The sequence below is a fragment of the Erpetoichthys calabaricus genome, chromosome 2, assembly GCF_900747795.2.
Source record: "Erpetoichthys calabaricus chromosome 2, fErpCal1.3, whole genome shotgun sequence".
In the NCBI taxonomy this organism is placed as follows: domain Eukaryota; kingdom Metazoa; phylum Chordata; class Cladistia; order Polypteriformes; family Polypteridae; genus Erpetoichthys; species Erpetoichthys calabaricus.
The window spans coordinates 22639128-22656563 of NC_041395.2; the positions used below are offsets into that span (position 1 = coordinate 22639128).

General features: G+C 38.7%; 1 protein-coding gene across 3 annotated transcripts in view; it reads left to right on the forward strand.

Annotated features, from left to right (window-relative positions):
• phrf1 (PHD and ring finger domains 1) overlaps positions 1-17436 on the forward strand; it is a 136425-nt gene that overhangs the window by 93424 nt on the left and 25565 nt on the right. For 2 of the 3 annotated variants that reach the window (XM_028793513.2, XM_028793515.2), the window contains 6 exons: positions 4211-4350; positions 5560-5750; positions 6447-6566; positions 6913-7067; positions 9823-14439; positions 15598-15752. In XM_028793513.2, coding sequence (XP_028649346.2) covers positions 4211-4350; positions 5560-5750; positions 6447-6566; positions 6913-7067; positions 9823-14439; positions 15598-15752 — 5378 coding nt within the window. The remainder of the gene's footprint in view (positions 1-4210; positions 4351-5559; positions 5751-6446; positions 6567-6912; positions 7068-9822; positions 14440-15597; positions 15753-17436) is intronic. The other variant, XM_028793514.2, reaches the window with a different exon arrangement.

A 17436-nucleotide genomic window follows, 5' to 3' on the forward strand; every position in this document is an offset into this window, starting at 1 on the left:
TACTATATTGTTATTTGGAACACATGCATTTCATGTGTGTTCCGTGTCTACAACAATCTATGTACAGTAAACACAACGTTAAAAGAAACGTTTTTCATGTTTTGGTAATAATTGACAAAATGTAGACATGAAGTGTATAATGTGTTAAGCCTGAAGTCCAAATATCAAAAACACTTTCACAAAAGGTACAAAGTGCGCTTCTATTCAAGAATATAACTGCAGAAAAAGAACTCGCGTTAGGGGGCGACATTGACAACATCTTTGTTTTCAGTTGGGAAGGGGGGGGGGGGGGGGGTGATGGTTGATCGTGAACGCGACTGAGAAAATAAAACTGAATTAAAAAAAAACAAAGCTAACCTTTACAAGCATCATACATTTACACCGGCTGTTACAGACTGAAATCAAATGTATGTTTTTATTCTAAAATAGTAAGAATAAGAGCAGCTCACTTCTCAAAACGGACTCGTCCGGGATCGAACCCGTGAAGTTTTGATTACCAGTCAACAGCTGATACCATTGCACCACCAAAGCGGTCGTAGCAAATGTGTGTCAATGTCGCACCCTAACGTGGGTTCTTTTTCTGCAGTTATATTCTTGAATAGAAGCGCACTTGTTCTATTTGTACCTTTTGTGAAAGTGTTTGTTTGATATTTGGAATTCAGGCTTAACACATTATATACTTCATGTCTACATTTTGTCAACTATTACTAAAACATGAGACACGTTTGTTTTAACGATGTGTTTACTGTACATAGATTGTTGTAGACACGGAACACACATGAAATGCATATGTTCCAAATAATGATATAGTGTTTATAAAAGGTGTCATATTGCTTGACTTCTCACTCTATACAACTCCAAGCAACTGACATGCAGGTAAACAGACTTGAGCTGAGAAAACTGTGCGGCTGTGGGGGGATGTGATAGCAGCCTGCTTGCTGCTTCTCGACATATTTACAGGACAAAAGACACTGATGGAGAGGTGCGAAGCGATTTAAGGTGGGACGGATCTACGAGTTTTTTCGTAGGCTCTGGTAATTCTAGTGTTAAAATCTACAAGTCATTTTCAATAGAACATAAAGTAAGTTTTTACTTTCACCATTTACAGTATTTTTACCGTTAAATTTAATGACATTTTTTACAGTGCAGATTAACAGACCTGAGCTGGAAGAACTTCAGCTGCATCAGTTGGGGGGTGTAAAAGCAGGCTGCTTGTGCTGATTGACACATTTGCAAAACAAAGATGTTGATGTAGAGGTGTGAAGGAATTTAAGGTGGCACACCATTATTATAGTATGACTTTTCTTCGTAGGCTTCAAGGATTCTAGAGTTAAGACACATTTCTAAACTGCGGACTGCAGTCGTGAGACCAGATATGGAGATGCTCGTACATGCTTGTATCTCCTTGTCTTGACTACTGTAATGCCCTGTATACTGGTCTGAATAAAACCTCCCATTTTCAGCTACAGTAAGTTCAAAATACAGTTGCTAGGCTTTTAACTCAATCTAGTTGGTAGTTGCATATAACTCCCATCTTGTATGCTTTGCAATGACTTCAGGTTTATGTTAGAATTCATTTTAAAATTTTGGTGCTTACTTATAGAGCTCTGTTTGTGGACAAGCCCCTGAGTATATCACTGGCCTCCTACACGCCATACAGCCTGTCGGACACTTAGGTCTGAGCAACAGGACCTCTTAGTCATCTCGGCTCAAGCTACGTGGAAATTGTGTGTTTCAGTCTGTTGCGCCAAGTCTGTGGAATGGTCTTCCACTAGGACTACATGCAGCTGAGTCAGTTGATTCTTTTAGTAAGCACCTTAAGACATTTTTGTTTAAGCAGGCTTTTGAACACAGCTGAGTAGTCTCTGCTTGGACTTTTAATTTATTCTTGGTTTTGTTCTTGTTATTCAATGTTATGCTTTCTCTTTATTGTTTTCTTGCTTTATTATATTTGGTCTGTGATTTTATGTATTGTTGTACAGCGTTTTGTGATGTCATGTCTGTGAAAGGCACTTTATAAATAAATTTTACTTACTTACTTACTTACTTGAACTAGAAATGGACCTTTCAACGTGATATTCATCTGAAGCACACTAGCAAGTCCACCAGGGAATGGCTCAAAAAGAAGAAATGGATTATGGACTGGCCTAGTCAAATGGGGTTTGGGGATTTGAAATGGGCAGGACATGTAAGAGAAACCACAAACATGTTGCAACTGAAGAAATTATGGAAGGAGTTGTCAAATTATTTCACTAAGTCAATGTCACAGACCGCTGGGCAGTTGTGCAGAATGCCTACAAGAAGTCATTTCTGCTAAATGGGGCAATAGGAGCTTCCGAGGCCAAGGATGGTCTTCCATTTTCCCCCATTATACTATTATAGTATCTGTTGATATTTTTTTTGAATAAGTGCTTGAATAGGCAAATTTTCCCTGTATTTTATTCAGATTATCTCACCTTTATCTGTAGGCATTGTTTGCATGAAGATCTTCTGTTTGTCTGTTCTCATATATGTTGAAAAAGGCAACATCTTCCATGGAATTTTTTTCACATGAATATACATCAATACTTCAACAAATTAATAGCAGTCAGAAAAAACGGTTGCAGAACTTTCTGAGAAAGCCTTTTGTAGTTGTATTTTTGGCTTTCAAACAATGTGTATTTTTGAGGATGTCTATAGTAGACTAAGTCCTGATAATATCCTATACAAGTTAAACATTTTTTCTCACTGCATTTCATTTAAGAGTCTGCCTTTTGAAGTGAGAATGTATGATAAACCATGTGAGGGTTGACATGGTGTAACATACTGTATGACTGATGAAGGGAGACCATGCTGTATATCTTGATAAAGATGGTGTGTCACTTAAGCCCTGTCATACTATACAATGTTTCCAGTGAATTTTCAGTGATAGCCTTCATTTACATAATGTTGGTTTGACATCCCCAACTAATCCAAATAGGTCTGACTTTTTCCTAAATCATAGGAGTGGGTTTGTTTGGGTTTGTTTGTGTGTGCAAGATCTTAAAACCAGTGAACACCTCTTGGGTCTCATACAGGACAGCGGACTGTGCAAATAAGAGAGACTCCTCTCACTGAAATCTCTTGTTTCTTGTAACATGACAGTGTTGAGAAAGGGTTATTGTTTCTAAACTTTCCATATCTGAAAGCATTGGTATATTCACAGGTGGTGCTAGCCAGTATGTTAGTTGGCTGTCAGAATCCTGTAAGCTTGCAGTACTTTGGAAATTTGAAACTGTGCTGAAATGTTGTGAGGCAGTCAGGCAATTTATCAGTCTTTTCACATGATTTGACAACTAAAAGGTGACGAGATACAGCAATTTCAGTTGCTGAGGACTAGTAATTGTGTAAAGTGCCATCAGTATTAGGGAAAAGACAACTTGGTGTGAAAGTGATGTGTCATGTGGTAAAGTGAAACCAGTTGAGGTGACTTTAGTATTTGGATGGAAATAGTCGACCCAGATAAACAACAAGAACATTTATTTCTATAGCACATTTTCATATAAATGATGTAGCTCAAAGTGCTTTACACGATGAAGAAAGAGAAAAAAGACAAAATAAATAAGCATTAAAATTAGGGAACACTAAATAACATGGAATAAAAGTAAGGTCTGATGGTCAGGGAGGACAGAAAAAAAAAAAAACAACTCCAGACGGCTGTAGAAAAAAATAAAATCTGAAGGGTTTCCAGGCCACAAGACTGCCCAGCCCCCTCTAGACATTCTACCTAACATAAATGACCTCAATCAGTCCTCATTGTGTTCAGGGTTCACATGGAAGAACTTGATGATGACGGTCATGTGGACTTCTGGCCTTTAAACCATCAATGTAGGGACATCATGGTGCTTTGATTAAGACATTAGCCTGCCCCTTCACACCCATCACATTAAACTGTAGATGCTGATGGAAGCCGTATATCATGTTAAATGAATGTCTTTAAGGATGCTTTAGGTAAAAAAAAAACATGGTGGGGGGAGGTGGTTGGGATTAGGTTAGGGGGGCATGAATGGGCAACAATAAAACGTGGCCAATTCCAAATTGTGGTTGTTAAAGCAATTGGTATTTAACAAGTTTTGCAGTAGAAAAACAGATTATGGGGCATGCATATAAAACATACATAGCATGCTCTGCATCTATTTTTGTTTTTAGTTTATTTTAAATGTTTTTTTTTCATTCATTGAAATTTCCTAAGCAAGGAGAAGAAGAACCAGGAAAAAGAAACCATGTTCAAAATCAGCAGCAGGAGTGCGAAAAGGTGGTCAAGCCAGTAGTGTATGTGGTGGCCGTCGTAGGAGACGAACTAAGAAGAGGAGCAGCAAGAAACGACCAGTGGTAAATCATAAATATAACTAAGAAATTCTATTTTTTGTATTATTTGCTTTAACAATTGAAGGGTACACCCATCACTGATTTAAAATACAGATTTAAATTTATAGCCCATTGCTTAAAGAAAAAATGTCTTGGTGGATATATTTTTTAACGTTACTGTATTTTTTTTAGTTAAAATTATGTAACAAATGTTGTATTTTATAATTATGGAATCCCTGCGTGGAGTCTGCATGTTCTCTCCGTGTCTGCGTGGGTTTCCTCCCACAGTCCAAAGACATGCAGGTTAGGTGGATTGGCGATTCTAAATTGGCCCTAGTGTGTGCTTGGTGTGTGGGTGTGTTTGTGTGTGGCCTGTGGTGGGTTGGCACCCTGCCCGGGATTGGTTCCTGCCTTGTGCCCTGTGTTGGCTGGGATTGGCTCCAGCAGACCCCCGTGACCCTGTGTTCGGATTCAGCGGGTTGGAAAATGGATGGATGAATGGATGGAATGAAGCCAAGATCATTCTCTTATCCAGATGGAAATATTTTGATATTTTCCAAATTCATTTCTCAGCATAAAAAACAAATGTTGGCAGGTTTGTAAGTTAGCTGTTATCAAGAGAATTTTGTTCTTGGTCTGCTAAAGTTCAGCACTTAGCCCTAGTTCCAGATTGAAACAGTATTTTAGTCAAAAGTGTGTGTGCGCGTGTATGTTGAAAATTATACACACACTCACACTTAAACCAGTTTTGTTGAGTTGGAGGAATTTTGCAGATATTGATGGAGTTACAGGTGGTGAACTTGTATGTGGATTCAGGGGACATTTTCTAAGACATCTGAGTGTCATAAATAGCAAAGTGGAATATTTAGTCACACTGACAAATCAAGTATTACCTCTAGCAGTGAATAGATTTTGTTTTTGTTTTTTTGGTGAACTAAATATTCACTCTTGATGGGGACTTTATAAAGGGGTGTTAGAGATCACAGCATATCTAAGAGTAACTGGTTTGAGTCTGTCAATCATAGTTTTACGGTTTCTGCAGTGTAAAAGAATATTACAGAAATGTTACAATACTGTACTTCAATGTTACTTCAATTATGATATGCAAACCTATGAAATATATGAATGTTTAACCTTTATTACTAGACTGCATTGCTTTTATCTGTGTTTGAATTACTGTCTTTATGCAGTGTAAATTCATGTAATTTTTAATGAATGTTACTGTTTTTGCAGGTTCCACATGCTATAACTGCAAAATCCCGTATAGCTAAAACCTTGGGCATTGGCAAACCAGTACATGGTGCTTCAGTGCCATCTGTGTACAGACCAGTTGAGTCTAGCTTGAGTAGCATGAGGGCTGATATTGGAGCTGCACCATTATCAGTCTATGGGGACCCTTTTGACTTGGATCCATTTGATGAAAGGTATGCATTAATTTGCCCAACTTTATAGGAACTTTGCAGAACAAGAAACAACTAGCACATAACACTTAACACTTAGTATTGTAAAAGTCTCATCAACCCACTGTAACTGCACAGGCAGCTAATACATAAACAAATGATTCTGGTTATTGAGTGCATTTCAATTTATTTTTACTAATTTCACTTTGTTCAATTACAACATCAAGTTTCACCTTAAACACAAGTTTATAACTACAATCACGTATTCCTTTTGCATCTTCCCATCACACCAACCTACCCCAGAAAAAAGTGAATTAAATTTATACTTCTTTACCTACTCAATAATTTTCTATGGGATGTAAATCCACCTTATGGCTTTATTCCTTGGTAAATGCTTGCGTTTTTGTCCGTCTTTATTTTCCAAAATAAACTTGAAATTTGGCTTCTATGATGCTATGTAATATACCGTTTTTATGGTCTGCAATACATACAAAAAATATGTAAATTCATTAATATGAAGAAGAAAACACTTGCCCAGTAAAAATAGCTGGTGTTGGAAGTTCACAGACACCAGACAGTACCTGTAGTTCCACTAAAATAAATATTTGGAATAAGTAACTTAAATATCATGAACCAAGAAAGCACCCCATGCCATCTTCTCCAGATTTGGCATTACTTTGTGTTTTGCCTTATTATTCTGTATTTTGCCTTCTTTACTAGCAATAGAGAGCAACCAGCAAGTCCATTATGCCCCGCAGATGCCAAGAGAAAAAGTCTTTCACAGTCAGCTATTAGATCACATCAGCCAGTGGCAAGACCTGTATCCATCGGAATATCCAGGTAACATAATATTTTGTCAGTTTTCTATGAATCCGGAATATAAAAGCTAACAATTGTTTCTATAAGTTACTTTTAATTTAATGGGGTTAAACAATAGTCAGATTAACTCTCTCCTAACCCTTCAATCTCATTAAAGGGTTTTTGGAGTGGGGACAACATTTTTGGTATTGTGTTTTGGTACACATTAGTAAATTTGTAGAAGACAGAATTTATTTTTATAGTGCAGTACATTCTGCAAAACAGTGGTTATATGTAATTGATTATTTTTTTTGTTGATAATGAAGAATGTACAATAGCAACCTGGCATTGTTAAAATTTTGAATCTGAGCAATTTTCATTCCTTTAGAACTGGGTTAAGTATACCAGAACCTGTGGAGATTGTTGAAGCTGCCCCTGTACCTGATCTCATAGGAAGCATTTTGACAGGGCAGAGTTTGCTAATGATGGACAGTGCTGACATTATAATTAACAGAGATGGATCTTTGAAAGCCAAAAAGGCAGGTATGTGAAAAAGTGGTAGGAGCTTATGTTTCAATTTTAAGAATTATTGCACTTAGTACCACTTACTTCATTGTATTCTAATAGAAAATAAATGTTGATTCTTCTCATTCAAAATGATTAAATATTGTCATGTAAATAGTTATAATTGTGGTGCTATAATGAATAAAACTATGGATGTTATACCACAAAGTTGCTTGCTTTATTTTTTCCCTGTTTCCCAGTGGCACTTTAACCCTGAGAAAGTCACCAAAATTTCTTGATCACTACTTACAGATCGTTAACACTAGAATCCCTGAAGCCTACGAAAAAAGTTGTAATCCCGGCCCACCTTAAATTCATTCACGCCTCTCCATTACCGTCTTTTGTTTTGTAAATGTGTCAGTCAGCACAAGCAGCAAGTAGCCTGCTATCCCAAAATAAGTAAATAATATATCGTTATTTGGAATACATACATTTTATGTGTGTTCTGTGTCTACAACGATCTGTGTAAATACATGATCACAGGAATTGTGAGACAAGAAATGTTGCACACATAACTAAAACAGAATTATTTACCCTATACGACTCCAGGCACCACAAACCCAGATAAATAGACTTGAGCCGGGAGAACTCCAGCTGCATCGATGGGGTCATGGGATAGCAGGCTGTTTGCTACTTGTGCTGATTGACACATTTGCAAAACAAAGACACTGGTGACGAGGTGCAAAGGAATTTAAGGTGGCCTGGAATTCTGACTTTTTCATAGGATTCAGAGATTCTAGTGTCAAGTCTGTTATGGCAGTCAATACTGGTCCAATTCATTTGGGGGTGCCTTTAATAAGACAGTGGGAACTTAGTGTGTTGGCATCCTTTAATTGGAATATAATACAAAAATTTTGGTTTAATTAGTTGTATTAATATTTAGTTTTATATGAGGAGAGTTCCAAAAGTACATTTGCTTTAATAGGAATAAAAAATCTCATTTTTTTTTCCACAGAAACCTTGTACTTCTCCACATAATTGCTGCCAAACTCAATGCACTTTTTGCAGGCTGTGGATCTATATTTCAAAACACTTCTGAATCCCAAAAGTCATCTGGTTTTCAATTTTGACAGTTGTTCAGTCACTGTGTTGACTGTCTTCTCAATCCATGCAGTATTTTCCATTCATGTTGACCTTGACTTTGGGGATGAGCCAAAAATCGCAAGGGTCAAGCAAGTAGGGTAGGGCATTCATAAGGTTGATATGTTACTTACCCCAGTTGTTTTGTAGTGATAACTGAGAAAAAGTTTAAATCTCATGTTTTCATGTGGAATGGAGAATAAAAAAGTTTTTGAATGGTGCCCTATGGTGACAAATCCAGGGCCACAGCAAATAATCTTAAAAGTCCATAAAAAACAATTGCATTGTTTGTGTCACATATTCTATGTGTCAGTTATCCAGTCATCTACTCACAATGTGTGAAACACATGTATTTTTGCTAAGTTGTTAAAGAAGTGCACATAAAAATCCATACTGGGTGACAATAGGAAACACAGTTTGCGTGGGATTGAGCTTTTGAATTGAAGATCTGCCTCTGTGCCCTTAAATGCAAAACCAATCTCAGGCACATGCAGACTTATGATCAGAGGGAAACCATTATGATTGCAAATGCTTTGGCTTTAGAGGCAACAATTTAGTAACACTAAATTATTTTATTTAAAAAGGAGTAAAAGCATAATGCACTGCGCACCATGTATGCAAATATAGCAGCTGGGCTGTAAGCCAAGTCATTAATGTTTATAATTGTTAAAACAGCACATGGTCACTGTCCTTGACAACTGCTGTATATGACGATCAGCATTGCTTATTGTACTCACAGTATTATGTTCAGAATCCAAGAAAGTTCTTACACTTGTTTTCTCAGTATGACCATACTACTCTGTCTTGTATCTCAAGTATCTCAATCTCAAGCTTCCCCTCTGCTTTGGCTGTTTGACTTTGACTTCAACTTGACCGTTGCTTCCAGTGCAGTGCTTAAAAGGTGCCGTTATTCTAACACTTAATGTATTTAGAAGTTCTCATTGTGAATGTCATCCCAGTTTGCACAACGTGGAGGACTTGTATGGAAAGGTTTTGTAGCATGTTTTAACCTGGTCTGTCAGAGATTGCATTGCTATTTATAATATTTAATTTGATTTGGCAATTTGACAGAGAAGCGGTTTTGAAATCTTATTTCCATTGTAAAGTGCATTGTGATTAGAGAGAGGGAAGGGTTTAGGTACCTATTGTTTTGTAATTTCCTAAATGGTTTTGATCTTCAAATCAGCTAAACATTTAAGACATCCCTATTTATGAGCCTATGATGCTATGTAAAAATAAATACTCGAGTACACAGTATTTTGTGGTTTTAAGTCTAAATTTCTATACATTTTTTACAGATTATTATCATTTATTGCATTATTTGTATTTTTTTTATCTACTTCAATATGTTAGTGTATGCATGCATACATACACACAGCAGTACAAAATGAATGCATTCTAGAAAGCAATGTGCAAAAATTGTATGTGCCAAAATTGCAAGTGATGTTATATTGATAATTAGGATGCTCATGTTTTAACTATTATGGTATTGAAAAACTGTTTTCCTTTCTCATTGTAACATTTTGGAATACATGAGTTTGTTTAGTCCACATTTTAATTGTATTTTTTCTAATAGTGAAGCAGTTTGCTTTGAAAATATTTACAGAATTACAGTATTGTTAATTCAATAATTTTAATTTATTATGTATTCCAGTGACAATGCCCACATCAAGCAGAACTATCTCTTGTGATTTGAGGTCTGACGAAGTAACATCTGGAATCTATATGGAAGATTCTTCATTCTCAGGAATAAGTGCCTGTAACTATGGTGATACTATGACCACATCAGATGTTAATGTTTCTACAATGCCCTCATCATCTAGGTCTTTGTATTCAACTCTGAAGTCATCATTGAACTTAAAAGATACTTTTAATCCACTGCCTTCCACCTCAAGAAGTATAGTAGATAGGCCTCCAATTTCATCTCGCCCAAGGCCTGGTTCACAATCTAGTTTTAGGCCTCTTACATATGCAGAGAAAATGGAAAATCATAAAAATAATGTGAGCACCAAAGGGGCAGTGGCTTGTGGCATGTCATCAACTGAGAAGATAAATGGATTCTCTAACATACCTTACAGCATGGATCTGAAAAGAACACAGGCAAAACCAGCTTGGGAGTTTGATTCAGCTAAACTACCCAAAATACCAAAGATTAAGAGAGAGGAAAATGACACCTCTCCACGGAATAGCCAACCTACTAATGGAATTCCAGATTCTTGTATTAACAGACTTACAGGTCGTGATGATCATTCAACTACAACAAGTACAGGGTTAAGTACAAGTCAGCTGCTGAGAAATTATCCAGGAAACTCTTCTTCCAACAGTTCTGGCATGCCTTCTAGGTCAGTTCCGTTTGGTACACATGGAGGTATAGGTGGTTCTACTGTGAGTTTTAGGATAAATGCAAGTGGAAGTTCTTGGCAGTCTAGAAGATTTGGAATTCCCAATGCTTTCAATAACCCTTTGAAAAAAGCAGTGGACTCCAAGGAAAACTTTAATAAAAGCAAACAAAAATTATTGTCTCTTCAGGCAAAAAAGAAAGACAAGGAAAAGGAAAAACAAAGTGAAATATATGACCCTTTCAATCCTACTGGCTCAGACTCTAGTTCTTCAGACACTGAGACATCTCCTGGAGTACTGCAGTCTCAGATGTCTAGTACAAATAAAGCAAAATCTGAGTCCTGTGAACAAGAATTAGAAACATGTATTTTAGAACCTGCTGTCCATAGTACTTTCACTTCTGCCGATCACTCGCACTTAGTAACTGTGGATGATACCAAAGAAAACACAGACTTGAGGAAATGTTTGGTGAATGAGCAACAGGATTGTGCATTAGAAGTGGATGTTAAGAATTCGTCCATTGACCATTCTGATAATTCAACAAGCATTACAGCCTCTCGAAATCATAGTTTAATTGAAGGTGGACATATAAGTGATAGTAGTGAAAATAGTGATACAATTGATGAGGATTTTGTAATACAGATTGCAAATAAAGTTCTTAAGAAAGATATTCACTCAAGGACCAGCCCAATATTGAATACACATAATGAAATCTGGTCAAAGAATGATACCACAAAAGCTGTTACTGAAGAACACACTCCAAGGTTAACATCTACAACAGTATCTGATGCTCATTCTACTCATAGCAAAAGCATTAAACATGAGGAAAGAGAATGTTCCAAAGAAAGGTCAGAATCTAGTAGTTCTGAGGTTATAAAAAAGAAAGCAGCTAAGAAAAAAAAACAGTCTAGATCCAGGTCTAGAGAAAGGAGGAGATCAAGGTCTCATTCAGCTAGTTCATCAAGCTCTTCATCTGTTGTGTCTGAAAGAAGGAGAAAAAAGAAAAGATACTCAAGATCCAGGTCTAAAGAAAGACGGCGTTCTCGTTCAAGTAGTGCTGACAGATCTCGGAGGAAAAAACATAAGAGAGAAAGAAGTTTTGACCGATACAGTAGTAGAGGAAGTGCCCAGAGATCGAAGGACAGAAAGAGGAGGAGATCAAGGTCAAGATCTCACTCAAGAGAACGAAGGAAATGTAGATCAAGGTCACGATCTGTACCAAGATATAAAGAGCACTGGTCAAAATCAAAAGCAGGTAAACGGAAGCATAGGTCACGGTCCAGAGAGCGGCGCTCGCGGTCCAGGGACCGGAGGTCACGATCTAGAGAGAAGAGATCACCATATATGGAGAAAAATTTTCAAACTAGGCAAAAGAGGACATCTTCTCGAGAAAAGTGGTCATCATCTGGAGAAAAGAGAAATTGTATTAACAGAGACCAATTACAGTTTGTTGTAATAAATAATGAAGATATATCTGAAGAAATGACTGAGAAGTCTGCTTTCTCATACAAATACCTTCCAGAAGATGAAGCTAAAACAGTTTCACGGGTTGTAAAGAATGAGCAAAGAATTCCATCCTTGGTTTCACAGTTGTATCATGACACTGAAGAAACAAATGATTCTGATAGTCCAGTTGAAGGTAGTGTTAATGAATGTGTAGAACTCAAGTGCAATATTAAAGTTGAGGCCACTGTAAAGGAAGTTTCAGAAAATGTTTCAGGGGTTAGAAAAGATGTATGTAGAATAACCAAAATTTGTCCTTTAGACACTGAAGTAGAAAAAACAGTTAGTGCTCCCAAAATTGATTCCTTTTTAATGGACATTTCTCATTCTTCTAAAGATGACAGACCAGAATCTCACGGGGAAGGAAATGATAGACTGGAATTCCCATGGGACATGAGAGAGAGATCGAGATCTCCTAGGGAAGAACAAGAGAAAACAAGATTATTCAGGGAGAAGAAAGATAGACCTAGTTTTTCTAAGGAAGAGGATAAAAGATCTGGATTTCTCAAAAAACAGAAAGACAGGCCTATATTCCCCCGGGAAGAGGAGGAAAGGCCAGTATCTCTAAGGCAAGACACACATAGAGCAGAAGCTTTTAGGGAAGAGACCGAAATACCAGCGTCATCTCTAAGAGAATTGACCTGTAAACCAGAACCACCTCTTAGGGTTGTAACTTTCAGACCAGAACCACTACTTAGGGTTGTGACTTACAGACCAGAACCACCTCATGGGGAAGTGTCCTTTCGACCAGAACTACCTCTTAGAGAAGTGACATACACTTATCGGCCAGAACCTCCTGTTAGAGAAGTGACTTACTCGTACAGAACAGAATCTCTGAAGGAGGAGACTTTCAGACCAGAAATATATAAAGAAAAGATCCACAGAACTGAACCTGTAAGGGAAGAAGCCTGCAGACCTGAACCTGCTGTAGACTTTGAGACCCGCAGGCACGAACCCGCTGTAGACTTTGAGACCCGCAGGCACGAACCCGCTGTAGACTTTGAGACCCGCAGGCACGAACCCGCTGTAGACTTTGAGACCCGCAGGCACGAACCCGCTGTAGACTTTGAGACCCACAGGCACGAACCCGCTGTAGACTTTGAGACCCACAGGCACGAACCCGCTGTAGACTTTGAGAGCTACAGGCACGAACGTGCTGTAGACCTTGAGACCCCCAGGCACGAACGTGCTGTAGACCTTGAGACCCCCAGGCACGAACGCGCTGTAGACCTTGAGACCCCCAGGCACGAACGCGCTGTAGACCTTGAGACCCCCAGGCACGAACGCGCTGTAGACCTTGAGACCCCCAGGCACGAACGAGCTGTAGACCTTGAGACCCCCAGGCACGAACGAGCTGTAGACCTTGAGACCCCCAGGCACGAACGAGCTGTAGACCTTGAGACCCCCAGGCACGAACGAGCTGTAGACCTTGAGACCCCCAGGCACGAACCCGCTGTAGACCTTGAGACCCCCAGGCACGAACGCGCTGTAGACCTTGAGACCCCCAGGCACGAACGCGCTGTAGACCTTGAGACCCCCAGGCACGAACGCGCTGTGGAACCTGAGACCCACAGGCACGAACCCACTGTGGAACCTGAGACCCTCAGGCACGAACCAGCTGTAGAACTTGAGACCCGCAGGCACAAACCCATTGTAGAACTTGACACCCTTGGCCTTGAAATATTAGGGGGACCAGAGACCCACAGACCTGAATCTTATAGGGAACCGGAGACTTGCCTACATGAACCCATTCTGGGGCTTGAAACCCACAGGCATGAATCTGTTAGTGTATTAGAGACCCACAGACATAGACCTGAGCCTGTTCGGGAGCTGGCGGCCCACACCCCGGAGCCTGTTCGGGAGCTGGCGGCCCGCACCCCGGAGCCTGTTCGGGAGCTGGCGGCCCGCACCCCGGAGCCTGTTCGGGAGCTGGCGGCCCGCACCCCGGAGCCTGTTCGGGAGCTGGCGGCCCACACCCCGGAGCCTGTCCCTCATGGTGACCTAAACATCCCTGAAAGTTGTAGGAACGAGACCTGCATACCTGAACCTGTTAAGGAACAAACCTGTGCAATTAAAACTATTGAGAAAGACCTGACTGAGCCTTTAAAGGAATGTAAAAGTGGACCAGAACCCGTTAACAGTGAGATAAACAAACCAGGAGTTCTTGGAGAAGAGAAGGATGAATCTTTTACAGATGTGGTGGATGATATGCTAGATGATTTTGATTTTATAAAAAGTGAAGAAACACAAGATCCAAAAGTCGCTGTGAGGTTAGAGGAGATTAAACTCGCAGTTAAGAAGGAGGATTCAGTAATTAAACCAGAGGCAGAAAAATGTGTTGCTAGTACATCTAATAAATCCAAGCCCACTGTTAAGCGAGTAACCTGGAATCTTCAGGAAGATGACGAAACATCTGGAAAGTCTGGGCGTAAGTATAATTTCTGATTTTAGAATGTTATAATAAGTGAGAATCTAGAATAGCAAAAGTTGTCAAAATATGCTAACTACTGAGAAGGTTTCGAGTTTTAGATTCACAGTTCACATTTGGTCCAGTTTCTGTTTAGTGTAAAAATAGTTAAGCCCTGTGAGAGGTATATACTTAAAAAAGGATACCTTGCGCAGTGCTGTTCTTCTCCCTCCTTTGAAATTAGTGGGTGGATCACCCAATAATTCATAGGCTGACCTGAGAGTGTAAAGTAATTCTTGAGTCAGATTTAATTAGTTTATTAAATCCCTTTAGACCTGAATTTTCAAAGGGGGTACACGACATAATGATTGGTGAAGCTCTAATTGACATGATTTGTGTCAATTGTCTGTTAAAACAATTCTCAACTTGTGCTCAAATGTGTCTGAACTCTGAAACAATCTTGTATTTATGAACTTTAGTTCAGATACGGTGACGGCTGCCGTGTTATAACTTGCGCTCCATTTCTGATATGCCTTTTTAAAGGAAATTTTTGGTAGAATGAGCTTGGCATCATACATTACTTCATTGCCAAAACATGAAAAATACTGTGTACATACGGCAATGTTAGTGATATTTCTTTATCTTGGACTTTATTAATTGATTTTTGCATTAATCACCATAACTGAGGTAGTCTTAGCAGCTGCTCTCAACACTTCTTTACTGTATTCACCAGTTAACTGTTGCTCACAGAGTGCTCTTAACACTTTTGAATTAGATGGCCATCTTTCATCATCTTAGTGTTTTACAGTTAACTTTAGGCTTCATAAACATTCATAAGTTGTTCCACACTTGCATGAAATCTTTTGCAAATTTACATAAAGTCCCATTGCAAAATAAATAAATGAACAGTACTGTCTTTTATTATAGATGTGACTGTCATTAATTACTGTATAAGACAAATTACACTTTTCATGCTGTTTGTCACACAGTATTTAAAGGACTTAACATTAGGTCAGCATTATTTTTAAGTCATGTTTGTTTTAAATCATTGAGGGTCATTAGTAGTTTAGAAAATACTCACAAAATGTTGACCACTACTGAATTTTGCCTTTTCATAATCATAACAGTGTTGGGCTCAAGTGGCTCTTCAATTTTTAAAAAAATTTTTTTTTTTTGCAGGAATTCCTCTTTATAAAATGCAAAGGATTAACAAGGATGGAATGTGGAAGACTGGAGATTCCAGCCAGATTTTAAATCAGGTGCAGTTAAATGAACCTCCTCCAACCAATTATATGGTTCCTCAACCTATGTTTCCTGATGTAGATATTTCAAAGGTTGGTGGCCACACCACTGATTTGACTTCATGGATGAATCCATTTCATCTCATTGTCAACCATTGTGTCATAGTGCCAATATATGTTACAACCTTTTCTTTAATTTTAAGAGTCATTTGTATTTAACTATAGCACATGTTATGTTCTTTATCTCCTTAGGTCTCAGAAAAAATAACTATCTACTCACCTATCTGTATATGCTATATACAGTGCATCCGGAAAGTATTCACAGCGCATCACTTTTTCCACATTTTGTTATGTTACAGCCTTATTCCAAAATGGATTAAATTCATTTTTTTCCTCAGAATTCTACACACGACACCCCATAATGACAACGTGAAAAGAGTTTACTTGAGGTTTTTGCAAATTTATTAAAAATAAAAAAACTGAGAAATCACATGTACATAAGTATTCACAGCCTTTGCTCAATACTTTGTCGATGCACCTTTGGCAGCAATTACAGCCTCAAGTCTTTTTGAATATGATGCCACAAGCTCCTGGTCTGTGAGTCCTTCAGGTGCCTTTTGGCAAACTCCAGGCGGGCTGCCATGTGCCTTTTACTAAGGAGTGGCTTCCATCTGGCCACTCTACCATACAGGCCTGATTGGTGGATTGCTGCAGAGATGGTTGTCCTTCTGGAAGGTTCTCCTCTCTCCACAGAGGACCTCTGGAGCTCTGACAGAGTGACCATCGGGTTCTTGGTCACCTCCCTGACTAAGGCCCTTCTCCCCCAATCGCTCAGTTTAGATGGCTGCCCAGCTCTAGGAAGAGTCCTGGTGGTTTCGAACTTCCACTTACGGATGGACTTACTTGGTTTGTGCTCTGACATGAACTGTCAACTGTGGGACCTTATATAGACAGGTGTGTGCCTTTCCAAATCATGTCCAATTACTGAATTTACCACAGGTGGACTCCAATTAAACTGCAGAAACATCTCAAGAGATGATCAGAGGAAACAGGATGCACCTGAGCTCAATTTTGAGCTTCATGGCAAAGGCAGTGAATACTTATGTACATGTGATTTCTCAATTTTTTTATTTTTAATAAATTTGCAAAAATCTCAAGTAAACTTTTTTCACATTGTCATTATGGGGTGTTGTGTGTAGAATTCTGAGGAAAAAAATGAATTTAATCCATTTTGGAATAAGGCTGTAACATAACAAAATGTGGAAAAAGTGATGCGCTGTGAATACTTCCCGGATGCACTGTATGCTGTATGTCCATTTATGTATCTAACAGAGAGAATGCACAATCCTTAATGAATGAGGTCCCTGAAAACAGTCATTTTTGCTGGAAAATACCTCCCCCTGTTCACAGCAGATAAAGGATATAACCTTAAACAAAGGATTCAGTTAATTTGTGTTTATGCTGGCTGCCATGTACAAAGATCCACAGGAAGCCCTTGGAACAGCATGGTGTCTCAGCAGGTTCTCTAAGAATTGTCTCTGCCCTCTTAGTGTAACAGGCAGCATACTTATCAGCCAGACTTTTTCAAGTAGCCTTCTTTCCCATAACCAGGCTGTCAGCTTTACAACTGTTCTATAATTCTCTTGTTTTTTAAAGTTCATTCTGTTGGATAAGAACACTTCTGGCTGTGTTTTTTTTCTCTTATTATTAAGAGACATTTGCGCAGCATCTTCTTCATATGGTACAAGTCAACTATACACCAGTAGCAATAAACTAG